The sequence below is a fragment of the Pseudophryne corroboree genome, chromosome 2 (genome assembly GCF_028390025.1).
Source record: "Pseudophryne corroboree isolate aPseCor3 chromosome 2, aPseCor3.hap2, whole genome shotgun sequence".
Classification (NCBI taxonomy): Eukaryota; Metazoa; Chordata; class Amphibia; order Anura; family Myobatrachidae; genus Pseudophryne; species Pseudophryne corroboree.
Genome location: NC_086445.1, coordinates 4,448,740 through 4,464,632, shown reverse-complemented (window position 1 = coordinate 4,464,632; position 15,893 = coordinate 4,448,740). Strand labels below are relative to the sequence as shown.

The window sequence follows — 15,893 nt, the reverse complement described above, 5'->3', positions numbered from 1 at the left end:
GGACAGGGGGTGTCTGTGCCATGGATTCACATAATATATAACCACTTCACCTAGTGTCACATGGTAACATCCCTTAATGACATGTGACCACGCCCACGGCACGCAGGCACATTACCACTGAGAAAAAAATGCTGTGTGCACCACAGGTGTCAGTAAGAAGTGTCTGTCAGTAAGTAGTGTTTGTGTCAGTACATTTTGCATGGTGTCTGTGTCAGTAAGTTTTGTGTGTGTCAGTAAGTAGCGTTTGTCAGTAGGTTTTGTACTGTGTGTGTGTGTCAGTAAGTAGTGTCTGTCAGTAAGTGGTGGGTGTCTGTGTCAGTAATACCCCTTTCACACCGCAAAAATAACCTGGTATAGACTGGGTATATTGCTGGGTCGACACGTCCCGATGTGTGTTGTGAAAGGGGTCATGGGCGAATTCTGGATTGCCTGACCCAGTAATTCAACCCGGGAATAAAGAAGGGTTATTCTCGGGTTAAATACCAGGTCCGGTGCAGTGTGAACGGGTCACCCAGGTCGATGCAACCCGGGACCCGTTCATTGCATAGAGATGATCTCATCTCCCAGCACCGCCTCTGCACCTGATGCCGACTCCATCTCCGCCCACAGATGGCAACCCGAACCGGCAAATTGCCGGGTCGGGTTGGCGGTGTGTAGGGTCAAATGCCGGGTCCCATCCAGGAATGGACCCATTTCCAATTCCCAGGTTGGACCTGGCATTGTGATGGGAGAGCGGTATAAGTATTGTGTTGTGTGTGTGTCAGTAAGTAATGTCTGTGTCAGTAAGTTTATCTGTGTTGTGCGTGTGTGTCAGTCAGTAATATCTATCAGTAAGTGTCTGTGTCGGTAAGTTTTGTGTTGTGAGTGTGTGTGTTAGTAAATAGTGTCTGTCAGTAAGTGGTGATTGTGTCAGTAAGCTTTGTGTTGTGTGTGTGTGTGTGTGTGTGTGTCAGTAAGTAGTGTCTGTCAGTAAGTGGTGACTGTGTCACTCACATGGCATAGGCCACACCCCCTATTTAGACCACACCCACACCACACTGATCACACACCCACATCACTAGTCACACCACCGCAGCGCTTGTCACACCACCTGCCGAGGCACACAATAGGCCCTTCCTAAATTTCAGCTCCAGGCCCATATGGACCTTAATCTGGCACTGCCCCTACCATGCAGTCACTAGTAAAGGTTCAGTGCAGTACAGGGGAAACTCTGGTCTGGAACATATTTATAATCAGGGGGTACTCTCTAGGGGTGTAGTATGGTATGCCGGCGGCCAGGATTTCGGTGGCCAGCATATTGGCGCCGGGATCTAAACCGCCAGCATACTATATACCACCCCGTTCTTGGATCAGTCTCTACTGATATGTGCTGCTGTGTAACTGTGAAGTGACGTGAAGTGTTTTGTTGCTATACAGATGGAGCCACGCTAGTCGCGGAGGCTCACCCCCCCCAGGCGCTCCTAGCGCCGAGAGTGTCCCCGTCCACCTGGGCGCATGCGCCCGTGACTGAGACATGGGCCATTCACTTAAATGGAGAGCATCTCCGTCTGCGCGCCCGGACAGAGACGCTCTGAATGGGAGCGTCTCTGTGCAGTCCCGGCGTGACTAGGCGGATGGATCCCCTAGTCACGTTTGCGATGAAGCCACCTCAGATGAGCTCAACTCCATCTGTACCTCTCCTGATGATCCTGTCAGGATTCCTCACTGCTTAGTTGTTGTGTCCGCCTTTTTTTGAGGGAGGACTGCCTCTGTCACCTCCGGGGGGCTCACCCCTAGTGTCCGTCTCTGGCTCTACCCTACTACAGGGAGCCGCGTCTCTGTCCTGCCTTCCTGGTAAGGAATCACAGCAGCAGCACCGGCCTTGTCTCTCAGCTCCTCCTGTTAGTACAAATGCCTAAGATGGCCGCCACTCAACGGCCAACTGTAACTGCCACAGCACAAGCCTGATCTCTCACTGGAATTCCTACGCCTCTTGCTGATTGGTCAGTGTCCTATTGTCAGGAGCAGCACTCAGGGAACAGTTAATCCTTTCTCTGCTGTATGTTACATAGTGTCCAGCCAGGGCTGCATTCAGCAGGGGAAGGGGCACAAAAGTTACTCTACAGTTCATGGCAGCACCACTGGGGTGCCACATACTCTTCCTCCCTGTGGGCGGACATATGCAAGGTCAGTGTGGCATGGCAGGAAATCAGGCTCTTCCTCTGGCAGAAGAATCGCACAGTGTGTAGCTGTTGTGTTACAGTTGCACAGTCCTGGAGGATGGAGATTCTGGTGGTGTAACCTCTGACTGTGCAGCAATAGATATGTGACAACGCTACTTACTAATTGGCTGCATTATGTTTCCCTGCACTGTGATTGGTCCGGGTCTCCGGTGGGTGTACATTATTCTGTGATAAGCCATTGACTATTTACTGCAACAGATATGGATCTCTGACCTTTAATGATCACCAGGAAACGTGTCACCATGTCACTTTCCCTCACACAGAATGACCTGCGGCTGTGGCCAAATCAGAGAGTTACACATCCAGGAACCCGCAGATCTTGATGTGTCTCCAGGATCCATGTGGGACCCTCAGACGTGTGTCACAGAATTCCCTAGTGATTGCCATGGAGATATGACCTTCACAGGAACCAGCAGGACATGGGCACAGGTGAGGGCAGGGTTCTGAGGGTCTATCTGGGCGCTGTGTGGTGTCTGACACAGTTATTGTGGTCTATGGGGCTGATCCAGAGATGTTTTTGTAATTCAGTGATTATCGTCTAACTGCGCATGTGCTGCGATGGGCTTGCGCCAGCGGCCGCAGACAGGATTTATTTGCAAAGTGATTGACAGTCAGGGTCCATTTGGGGGCGGTAACGGGGAGTGCCGGCAACATCGCAGGTGTGTTATGACCGTACTTTGGGAGGAGTCTCAGCCTGTGTCTCCAATCCTGTACGTAGTAACAGCAGCTCCAGCGTCTCTCTTCCCACGGCCACGCTGCGCAGCCACAGGGCTCCTGAGAAGCATGTTAATCACTTCCTGCGGCTGACGCAGTGTCTTTGTACGCAGCCGCTGGCAGGGCCGGCTCCAGGCCTACTAGCGCCCTGAATGAGAAAATTTTGAAGAGCACCCCCCATGCCTTCAGCGCGTGCACTCCTAGAAAAGTGGGTGTGGCCTCACAACTTTATGTTATCAAACTATAAATACATTTATTTGCACATCCCCTTTACACACACAATTAGCAGCCTTACACATAACGCCCACAGTAGTGTTCCTTACACATAATGTCTCCAGTATAGTGTCAGACACATAATGACCTCAGTAGTGTAGTGCCAGATACACATACACCCCCAGTAGTGCCAGATACACATTATATACCCCCAGCAGTGCCAGATACACATATGCCCCCAGTAGTGCAGTGCTAAATACACATATGCCCCCAGCAGTGCCAGATACACATATGCCCCCACAGTGCAAGATACACATTAAATGACCCCACAATGCCAGATATACATAATATGCCTGCACAGTGCCAGATACACATTATGTGCCCCTGGCAGTGTCAGATACACATATGCCCCAATAGTGCAGTGCCAGATACATATATGCCTGCAGCAGTTCCAGATACACATATGCCCCAGCAGTGCAGTGCCAGATACACATTATATGCCCCCACAGTGCCAGATACACATTATATGCCCCCACAGTGCCAGATACACATTATATGCCCCCACAGTGCCAGATGCACATTATATGCCCCCACAGTGCCAGATACACATTATATGCCCCCAGCAGTGCAGTGCTAGGTACACATAATATGCCCCCACAGTGTCACATACACACTATATGCCCCCAGCAGTGCCAGATACACATATGCCCCCAGCAGTGCAGTGCCAGATACAACTTATATGCCCCCACAGTGCCAGATACATGTTATATGCCCACACAGTGCCAGATTCACATTATATGCCCCCGCATTGCCAGTTATACATAATATACCCCGCAGTGCTAAATACACATTATATGCCCCCACAGTGCCAGATACACATTATATGCCCCCACAGTGCCAGATACATGTTATATGCCCACACAGTGCCAGATTGACATTATATGCCCCCACAGTGCTAGATACACATTACATGCCCCCGCATTGTCAGATAATTATAATATGCCCCCACAGTGCCAGATACACATATGTCGGCAGCAGTGTAGTGCCAGATACACATAATATGCCCCCACGGTACCAGATACACATTATATGCCCCCAGCAGTGCCAGATACACATATGCCCCCAGCAGTGCCAGATACACATGATATGCCCCCAGCAGTGCCAGATACACATTATATGCCCCCACAGTGCCAGATACACATTATATGCCCCCACAGTGCCAGATACACATTATATGCCCCCATAGTGCCAGATACACATTATATGCCCTCACAGTGCCAGATACACATTATATGCCCCAACATTGACAGATACACATAATATGCCCCCACATTGTCAGATACACATGTGCCCCCAAAGTGCCATATACACATAATATGCCCCCACAGTGCCAGATACGCGTGCCCCCACAGTGCCAGGTACATATGTCCCCTGTAGTGCTGCTCACCACCGCCGGCCTCTCCTGCTGCTGCCGCAGCCTCCACTGCTGCTTCTGTGTGAGGGGAGGAGAGTGCAGCGTTCACCTCTCCTGCCCCTCAGTCCTGTCTCCGGTGGTCCCCTGCCTGAAATCAGCCGCCGGTCCGTCATCCAGTCAAATCTTGCGGTCCGGCAGCAGCTGCCGGTCTGAGAGCTCTGATTGGCTGACAGACCGGCGGCTGATCTAGAATTGCGGCCAGCTACCTGCCACCCTTAGGAGTCATCCCAGCATGGCCGTTCCTAAAGAACATGCCTGGAGCTGACCCTGGCCACTGGAACTCACAAAGCCACCAGTGGGTGGCTCAGTATATTTGTGTATTGTCGCACAGTATCTGAGAACACATTCTCTGCTGCGATGACATTAGAGTATAACCCTGAATCAGGCCTCATGATGACAGCGCCAGTAATGGGGCATCACCCCTATGAATGAGGCTCATGTTATAGACTATTCCTATCTGTCTTACTACAGTGTATAAGTAACTCTCTGTACTGTTTTCCTCTACAGTATGTGCGGGCATCATGCGACACGGCACCCAATGTATTGTATGACCTCATGACACAACAATGGGGTCTCAGTGCACCCAGGCTTCTCATATCAGTGATTGGAGGGTCCAAGAACTTCAGCATCAGCCCAAGACTGAAAACCCAGTTCAGCCGGGGCCTTGTGAGAGCAGCAGAGAGCACAGGTAAGGAGGCTCCATGTATCTCTAACAATGCTTTTCCCTGCCAGCCCTGTCCTCCTATTCTGACCATTTCTCTCCCACGTACTTGCTGCCCTCTATCAGCCTCTTTCCATAATGCTTTGGACAGGATAAGGTCCTTTATTTCCAGAACATGGAAACTCCCTGACAAGACAAGGAATGGATTGCTGAGGCTGATCAGACCTACAGTATAACAGGAGCTACTCATCTGCTGGTCACCATCCGTGGTCTATGAAACCCTCACACAATGATAGCTGATAATTGTAGAGGAAGCTCTGAGCTGCAGGAGCTGATCCACCTCTTGTATCCTCAGTTACTACACATATAGGGACACTCTCAGTCCTTGGTGAAGCTCAGCATCCATTCATGGATTATAATGAGGACTATTGGGCTGTAACCCAGGTTATATATAGCTGCCGAGGCCCAGAGCTGTACTGTAAGAATATCCTTAGAGGAATAATGTTCCTGTAAGAGCTGGAGCCTCTGAGGGACTGTTGGCCATCTGTAGCAATGACTCTGAGACTGGCACCTTAGTTACTAGTACTGTTATATGGAGGATTTAGAAGACTATACGTTAGCATTACTGCTTTACAGCACCGAGGTCAGGAGTCCAGTTACTGGTCACGGCTCATCATGTATGTTCTTCCCGTGTTTGTGAGAGTTTCCTGCAGGTTTTATTGGGCCAGGAACGGATATGAATGTCATCAGGGCTGGTTTAAGTTATATATTAGATTGTGCATAACTTACACAATGACCCTTTCCAGGAGGGACAAAATGCTCTCTACCTGGACATCCCTCTTAATACAGTATATGACTGGTGTCACCTGTGTTGACCTACTTAATTGATAACAAAGGAGATTCAATAGAGGTGATTGCAATCATAAATTTAGAGGGAAGTCCAGGTAGAGATCATTGTGTCCCCGTCATGAATAGGTCATGTTAGGATGTATGGATTGTTTATATTACATTTAAACCAATGCTATATATTAGATTTAAACTAATAGTGTAATAATGCCTGGGTACTGTTTATAGCTCCACGTAATTGACAGACAACTATTATATAATGTTTTCTTGTAGTGTTACACACTGGAAAAAGGGGTTCGTTCCGCACTAGTTTGATGTAACAGACAAAATCACAAACTGGATATGTGTGCGATACCGATGATAAATAAAATATAATGTGATTACACAGTAAATGTATCTGCTGTCGGTGGTGCTTCCTGAGTCAGTAGAGGATACACTATTGTAGCAGAAGAAAAAAAGTAAGACTCTTTGGGGTATATTTACTAAAATTCGTATTTTCCCGTCTGAGGTCAAAGTTCAATCACGAATGACATCGAAAGTGTAAAGTTGCAACTTTTTGAATTTATTACGACTAATTTACTAAGCTGTCGTATTCTGCATTTTCGGATTTACCGATGTCGATGTCATTCGGTTTTTTTGGCAGTGTTTTACATGATTGACTTGTAAAACACTGCCGACTTTAATACAATGAATCTCGGCCGGATCTGAGAGATTTGTGTTTGTATAGGCATGCAGGGATCCATGAGATCCGTGCATGTTTTTCAGTGGGAAGGGATGGGAAAGTGTTATTTAAAAAAAAAAAAAAATGCGTGGGGTCCCCCCTCCTAAGCCAAACCAGCCTCGGGCTCTTTGAGCCGGCCCTGGTTGAAAAAATATGGGAAAAAAAATGATAGGGGTTCCCCCATATTTAAACAACCAGCACCGGGCTCTGCGCCTGGTCCTGGTTCCAAAAATACGGGGGACAAAAAGCGTAGGGGTCCCCCGTATTTCTGAAACTAGCACCGGGCTCCACTAGCCAGATACATAATGCCACAGCCGGGGGACACTTTTATCTAGGTCCCTGCGGCCCTGGCATTACATAACCAACTAGTCACCCCTGGCCGGGGTACCCTGGAGGAGTGGGGGTCCCTTCAATCAAGGCTCCTCTTTTAATCCATTTGTAATCCAGGTACTTTGCAAAATAACAAAACGGACACCCGACCTCGCACTAAAAGGGGCCCCATGTTTTCACATGGGACTCCTTTCCCCGAATGCCAGGAACCCCCTCTGACTTATGTCTAAGAGGGTTCCATCAGCCAACCAGGGAGCGCCACGTTGTGGCACCCTCCTGATTGGCTGTGTGCTCCTGTAGTGTATGACAGGCAGCACACGGCAGTGTTACAATGTAGCGCCTATGCGCTGCATTGTAACCAATGGTGGGAACTTTGTGGTCAGCGGTTGACCGAAAGTAACCTCACCGCTGACCACAAAGTTCCCACCATTGGTGAAAACATGGGGCCCCTTTCACTGCGAGGTCGGGTGTCCGTTTTGTTATTTTGCAAAGTACCTGGATTACAAATGGATTAAAAGCGGAGCCATCTACACTGGATTTTGTGAGTATAATTTTTTCAACAGGTACACCATGGATTCTACATGCAGAAGAGGACCGACCCTCGTGTGAACATAGGTAAGTATGTGTATATGGAGGTGTGGATGTATGTATTAAAGTTTTACTTTCAAGGTGTGTGTCTTATGTTTTTATTGGGGTATTTTTTTTAGTAGTAGTACTACAGGTACCAGCGGGCCCGGTTTTCCACCGCATGCTGGTACTTGTGGTTCTCCAAGTACCATCTTGCGGGGGAGGCTTGCTGGGACTTGTAGTACTGCTACTAAAAACAATATTCATTTTTTGTCAAAAAGGCTATCAGCCTCCCATCCGCAGCCCTTGGATGGGGGGGACAGCCTCGGGCTTCACCCCTGGCCCTTGGGTGGCTGGAGGGGGGGGACCCCTTGATTGAAGGGGCCCCCACTCCTCCAGGGTACCCTGGCCAGGGGTGACTAGTTGGTTATGTAATGCCAGGGCCGCAGGGACCTAGATAAAAGTGTCCCCCGGCTGTGGCATTATGTATCTGGCTAGTGGAGCCCGGTGCTGGTTTCAGAAATACGGGGGACCCCTACGCTTTTTGTCCCCCGTATTTTTGGAACCAGGACCAGGCGCAGAGCCCGGTGCTGGTTGTTTAAATATGGGGGAACCCCTATCATTTTTTCCCCCATATTTTTTCAACCAGGGCCGGCTCAAAGAGCCCGAGGCTGGTTTGGCTTAGGAGGGGGGACCCCACGCATTTTTTTTTTTTTAAATAACACTTTCCCATCCCTTCCCACTGAAAAACATGTACGGATCTCATGGATCCCTGCATGCCTATACAAACACGGGATAAAAAAGCAGGTCTGGTTTTTTTTAGCACTTTTTCACGAATTGTATTTCTGCACGGCAGTGTTTGGCTATTGTCGTCAGTGTTTGTGATTTGCACTTTTTAGTAAATGACCGATTTCTACCAAATTGCAGGCGTATTTGACCGATGGTGTATTGATTCGTAATTTTTTCCTAGGACTTCCAAAATATTACGTATGCCCTCATCACTGCCGTGATTTTTGCTTAGTAAATTCCCGAGATGACACTTTGAAGAAAAAACGTAATCTCGGTCAAAATCGGGACCTTAGTAAATATACCCCTTTGTTGGGGCACTCTTGTAATAAAAAATTAATAGACAATAAATGTAACTTTGAATTATCTTTCATTAAATCATTAAATTAGGTATGGCAAAAGGCAAAAGACAAACGATTATAAATAAAAAAACAAAATCATGTGTCGCACTTGAACCTATCGTTACAGTGCGTACTTGTGTTAGTAATTAGCGATTCATTATATGATTAATTAATATATAGGTAAACAGGTGCATATAGAAAGCAAAAGTTACTGGACCAGGGTACCCCTGAGTTGGGTATGGGCTGCGCAGTGCCCAGTTACCCTTACCAAACAGACCGTTTTATCTTTCTTAAGACTTGTTCACCAGTGAACAATATGCACCTGTTTACCTACAGTATATATAAATGAATCATATAATTACTGTTGTACACTGGCTGTGCCAATATCTCTGTCTGCCTGTTTGACAGGTTATTTATACAAATAGTCCTTTGCTCACTTCTGTAATTATTCACACTCCCAATTGATTGGAGGGAGTACTCTGCAGTCTTGTTGAAAACCGTGAGAAGTTGTTGGGTCTCATCTGCAATGTCAGCAATGTCAGCAATGTCAGCATATCTTCTGCTCACTTCTAACATTTTTGTGGGATTGTTTTACATCCAGTTACAGTTGTGGACTCAATACCCGGCTTTACCTGCACGTACTAGGATTTTAATTACCTACCGGTAAATCCGTAGAGGATGCTGGGGTCCATTTTAGTACCATGGGGTATAGACAGGTCCACCAGGAGCCATTGGCACTTTAAGAGTTTAACAGTGTGGGCTGGCTTCTCCCTCTATGCCCCTCCTACCAGACTCAGTCTAGAAACTATGCCCGGGGAGACGACATACTTCGAGAAAAGGAAATACACAGATAGTGGTGAGATTTATACCAGCTCACACAACAAGGCAAATCCGGCCAACATGCAGGAAAATTCAGCAACAGCTGAAACAGTACTGAAATAGGAAAGAACACAGAACTTACCTAGGAACCAGGCAGTACTGAACCAAACAACCACTGCAGGATAAAGAAGCGCTGGGCGAGTGCCCAGCATCCTCTACGGACTACGAGAAAAGGATTTACCGGTAGGTAATTAAAATCCTTTTTTCTCTTACATCCTAGAGGATGCTGGGGTCCATATTAGTACCACGGGGATGTACCAAAGCTCCCAGAACATGAGGGAGAGCGCGCAGGCTCCTGCAGAACTGCTTGACCAAACTTGAAGTCATCAGAGGCCAAAGTATCGAACTTGTAAAACTTAAAAAATGTGTTAGATCCAGACCAAGTAGCTGCTCGGCAAAGCTGTACAGCCGAGACACCCTGGGCAGCTATCTTGGACACGGCAATCCTGCCATAGAATATGCATGCTGGATGGTGAACCTGATCCAGCGGGAAATCGACTGCTTAGAAGCAGGACACCCAATTTTCTTGGGATCATAGAGGATAAACAGAGAGCCAGATTTTCTGTGACGTACCGTCCTCTTCACATAAATCTTCAAAGCCCTCACAACATCCAAGGCCTTTGAAGCAATTGAGGAGTCAGTAGCCACTGGCACCACAATACAGTAGGTTGGTTGATATGAAAAGCTATCACAACCTTAGGAAGGAACTGTTGATGAGTCCTGAGTTCTGCCCTATCTGCATGGAAGACCAGATAGGGACTTTTACAGGACAAAGCCCCCAATTCTGACACATGTCGAGCTGAAGCCAAGGCCAACAAAGTTACTGCCTTCCACGTGAGAAACTTGATTTCAGCCTCCTGTAGAGGCTCAAACCAATCCGACTGCAGGAACAGTAACACCACATCAAGATCCCAGGGTGCCGTTGGCTCCACAAGGGGTGGCTGGATGTGCAGAACCACTTTCAAAAAGGTCTGAACCTCAGGGAGGACAGCCAATTGTTTCTGGAAGAAAATGGACAAAGCTGAGATCTGGACCTTGATGGAGCCCAATCTCAGGCCCATAGCCACACCTGCTTGCAGGAAAAGGAGAAAATATCCAAGTTGAAACTCCACCGCATGAAATTTCTTGGATTCACACCAAGACACATATTTTTTCCAAATTCGAATGTAATGTTTAGACGTTACCCCCTTCCTAGCCTGTATCCGTGTAGGAATAACCTCGCTCGGAATACCCTTCTGAGCTAAGATCTGGCGCTCAACCACCATGCCGACAAACGTAGCCGTGGTAAGTCTTGATAAGCGAACGGCCCCTGCAGTAGAAGATCCTCCCAAAGAGGAGGGGGCCTTGGACCTTCCAGCAGTAGATCCAGCAGATCCGTGTACCAAACCCTCCTTGGCCAATCTGGAGCAATGATGATTTTCAGAACCTTTGTTCTTTTTACAAGTTGTAGAACTCTTGGAATTAGAGGAAGTGGAGGGAATACATACACTGATGTGAACACCCACGGCGTTACTAGTGCATCCACCGCCAGTGCCTGTGGGTCCCTCGACCTGGAACAGTACCTCTGCAGCTTCTTGTTGAGGCGGGAGGCCATCATGTCTATGTGAGGAACCCCCCACCAACTGGTTACCTCCTCGAACAACTCCGGGTGGAGGCCCCACTCTCCTGGATGGCGATCGTGTCTGCTTAGGAAATCCGCTTCCCAGTTGTCTACTCCTGGAATGAAGATTGCTGACATTGCTACAGCATGCCTTTTTTGCCCAGAGGAAGATTTTTGTCACCTCTGACATTGCAGCCCTGCTCTTCATTTTGCCTTGTCGATTTATGTAGGCCACTGTGGTCACGTTGTCCAACCTGAACAGCCCGATCCTGTAGAAGGTGTGCTGCTTGAAGAAGGCCATTGAATATGGCTCTTAGCTCCAGGATGTTTTTCGGAAGAAGGGACTCCTGACTTGACCACCTTCCTTGGAAGGTATCCCCTTGAGCGACTGCTCCCCAACCTCTTAGACTTGCATCCATGGTTAGAAGGATCCAGTCCTGAACTCCGAACCTTCGGCCCTCCAGAAGGTGTGGTAGTTGTAGACACCAGAGGAGCGAAATCCTGGCTTTCAGAGACAGATGTATCCTCTTGTGCATGTGTAGGTGAGATCCCGACCACTGGTCCAAGAGATCAAGTTGAAAGGATCGAGTATGAAACCTTCCATACTTCAGAGCCTCATAGGAGGCAACCATCTGTCCCAGAAGGCAGATGCACTGATGAACCGACACCCTGGCAGGCTTCAAGACATCCCGGACCATGGTTTGAATCACCAACGCTTTCTCCACCGGTAGAAACACCCTCTGCACCTCCGTGTCGAGGATCATCCCCAGGAAAGACAGCCTCCTTGTTGGATCCAGATGAGACTTTGGAAGGTTCAGAATCCAACCGTGCTCCTTGAGCAGATGCGTCGTGAGAGCAATGGATCTTAACAACTTCTCCTTGGACGATGCCTTGATCAGAAGATCATCCAGATATGGAAATATGTACATATAGTTTGTGTAATCCCGCACCAGTTTTTTAGCTATAATTTTCTTGTGTATACAGTTCAAATATATTGTGGTACCTTCTACGTTGCTGAAAATATTTTGGGTTTTCTCGACCCTATATGACCCTGTACGCAGGTGCCCTCCAAATGCTTTTGAGTCCTAGACTCATATGAAGATACCAAAGAAAAAAGAAGAAAGAAGCATTTTCTTGGACACACTCAACCACTAATTGTTTACTTAAAATGTGTATTCTTTATTAGATATACATTAAAAATTTTAAGGAATTGGTGAAATATTAAAATATAGTGTGAATAAGAAAAACAGAATGTGATAATAAAAACTACTCGTTTCCGAATGGTGATCCCTCAAAGTGTTAACTCAATAAAGGCTATATTGCCTGTAACATGGTATCCGTGTCTTTTATTAGTGTTGTCCTGTAAACTGCTTTTTAATGGGTATAACAGGCTAGCAGTATTATTGTTTATCCTTTTGCAACAATTTCAAGTATGCTCTTATACAATGTAGCTACTTTGCTGCTCTTATAAATTGTAGCTTATAAATGTTTCTGGCTTTATTCCAAGGATGTGTCACTGCTAGTCTTTCATGCAGGGGAAATAATTCCTCCACTAATTATACTTGATAGACGCAGAAACTTGCAGATATATTCTTATATGCTATAGCTATTTGATATTAGCTTGATTTTATTATATATTGCCCAGTTATCTGTGATTAACACACCATCCTTTCTATATTATTCAAGGGATGTCTTTCCCACCATATCTAGTGATTTATCTTATAAGGTATAAGCAATCCGTTAGCCTGTATATATTAACCATCTCAATTCCATCCCATCAGAGTAATTGTATATATTTTAAGCAGCCGTGCACAACACTGTTATTTCATTACAATCCCTCAGTATCAGTAATATTTTAAATTAATTTATTATTCTGCCTGATAATACTGATTGTTTGTAGATAGTGATTAGATTTGATGTATTGCGATCACAGCACTATGTAGCTTTATAGGCTGTGATCACAGATAATACAGGTGAGCACTGAAAGCCGCCCGCCCGTCTTAATACCGCTGGCAGCACTGAGCTCAGCGTGTGTGCGGGCTGACACTGGGACTCCCCGCTCTCTCTCTCCATCTGACGGCTTCACACATGAAGCCGCTGCCGGCAGCGGAGATCGTGAGAGGGAGCGATCTTGAGGTCTATTGCTTATCTCCGAGGGAGGACAACACAATTATATTACAATTATAGACACATTATTATCTTTAGTTTGACTTTGAGTTTAAACACCACCCGGAAGCAGCCCACGGCCGTTCCACCTTAGGCTTCCTCAGGGCGCTAACCAGAGCCAGGATTTCCGTCTCCTTATATCCCCCACACATTATTTTGATTGGATCTAAAGGCTATCAATCTTTCAGATCCTGCTGCACACTTATTCCATGAATCCTGACATTACTACAATGGTAAAGCCATTGGTATTCCTGCTATTTCTGTAATGGTGATACATTCCATTATATTATATCATTACAACTGTGATCCGAGGAATCAGATAAATATGTCAGTATTATTAAAACATTATTTAGAATATTATTGTACTCAGAATTACCACATTAATCCCAGTAATAATTCCTACAGTACATTTCTTCCTACAAAAATTATCAATATCAAATTTTTAAAAGTAAGTTTTGTTCTGACATAAATTCGAAATAATTACATGTCCTTTATTTTGAGGATTCTCATATATTTGGAATATCTTAATTTTAGTTTTACTCATCCAACCTTATTCTACTTTCTTTAATGCCAATTAATTATTTTTTATTTTTTCGTGCCCAATACTATCTTTTCATTACTATACAACCAATAAACATCATAAGTTGTTCTTTTGATATCAATGCTACATACTGGTGTCCTGATATTAGTCACTATCTTATATATGATCTCCTATTTTTATAGATCTTTACACTGATGATTCCCTTTCATCATTACTATGTGAAAAAAGTGCATGTCTTATTTCTTTCACTGTGCTCCATTCACCTTAGTGATTATTTCCTTCCCCTCAATCCATATGTGCAATCCATCTCCAAGTCTCTCTCGTTGGAGATAGTGTAATTTAATCTAAATTTATAACTGTGTACGGTAATTAAATAGTGTTCTCTCTCATTATTATGTGTTCTATCATTAGATATAATAAGTGTTCATACTCAAATATTTAATTATTATTACCCTACCCCCCCCTCCCATACACATGCTTAAGTGAAGTGCCTAAAATCCAAATTGACACACTGTGCCACTACCACTCTGTGTTTTCAACCCATGATCCTAGGATATACATCTTTATTATCATTTGTTTTTAATTTTTGTGTATTAATAAGGTTCACCAATACTACCTATATTTCTTAACCCAAAATTGCCACCTACGTTCGAATAAGGTCGGTTAATGATTCTTCAATTAATTTTCCATTCCATATTGAGTCATTCTACCTCACTTAATTACAAGGACAAGCTTCCAATTGGTGAGAGACTCTTTAGTAATTATCCTATTATGATGTTTCATCCCATTTTTGATCCATCTAATTCCTAGAATCATCTAGGCCGATGTATCGGTCATTCCCATGTTCCATTGTTTTGTGTATGTGTATCACCTTTGTCATTTCCATTTCTTTATATCCTCTTGCTTCAGAAATTGTGAGTATTAATATCAGAAATTGCAAAGTTTAGGGAAAGAGAGGACCACTGGACTCACAGTGATTCTATACTTCTGATTTGTCTTATAGAAAGGAGGAGTAATGATTATAATCATTCATCCCATGGGGATCCACGCTGTTCATGAGGAATATCCACTTTGTCTCCTTTTTTAGGAGTTACTTTGTGGTGTCCCCACCTCTGATACCAAGTTGTATCTGTTCTATGCCAAAGGCTTTTAGGTCTCTTTCATTTCCTTGGTGAGCCTTCAAAAAATGGCTTGCCACACTGGTAATTTTCTTGTGTCTCTGTAGGTCCATCGCAGCATTTTTGATGTTCCTGATGTGTTCAATGACACGTATCCTTAATTGTCTGCCAGTCATGCCCACATATCTCTTACCAAAAGGACACACCAAGCAGTAAATCACTCCCACCGATTTACAGTTGATGTACTGCCATGTTTTTCTTTGTTTTCCATATCGATCTTGAAATTCATTGGTCTGTTTAATGTACCAACAGGTACTACATGTTCCACAGGGGAAACATCCCATTAATGGTCTGTTCCTTCGGTTCTTTCCTTCTCGTAAAAAGTGACTGTGTACCAAGGTATCTCTCAGGTTGGGAGATTTTCTCCAACTTGTATGCATTTTCTCTCCCAGCATTCCTTTTAGATCTCCATCCGTGATCACCACATGCCAGTGTTTTTGTAAAATGTCCTTTATCACCTTATGTTCATTACAAAAGGTTCCAATGTATCTGACCTTTTGTAATTCTTCCCCTTGGGTTTCCCTTCGTTGTTTGGGATAGATGAGAGATTTTCTATCTTTATTGGCTGCTATTTTATAGCTACTTTTGATGTTCTTATTGCTGTATCCCCTCAATCGCAGCCTCTCTCTAAGTTCCTTTGCTCTCTTTTCAAAA

General features: G+C 45.4%; 1 protein-coding gene across 1 annotated transcript in view; it reads left to right on the top strand.

Moving 5' to 3' along the window:
- Window positions 1-1,858: 1,858 nt before the first annotated feature.
- The window catches only part of LOC135051331 (transient receptor potential cation channel subfamily M member 2-like), a 381,374-nt gene continuing 367,339 nt past the window's right edge, over window positions 1,859-15,893 (top strand). The window contains exons 1-3 of the mRNA XM_063957386.1: window positions 1,859-2,166; window positions 2,486-2,651; window positions 5,131-5,311. Coding sequence (XP_063813456.1) covers window positions 2,487-2,651; window positions 5,131-5,311 — 346 coding nt within the window. The 5' untranslated portion in view covers window positions 1,859-2,166; window position 2,486. The remainder of the gene's footprint in view (window positions 2,167-2,485; window positions 2,652-5,130; window positions 5,312-15,893) is intronic.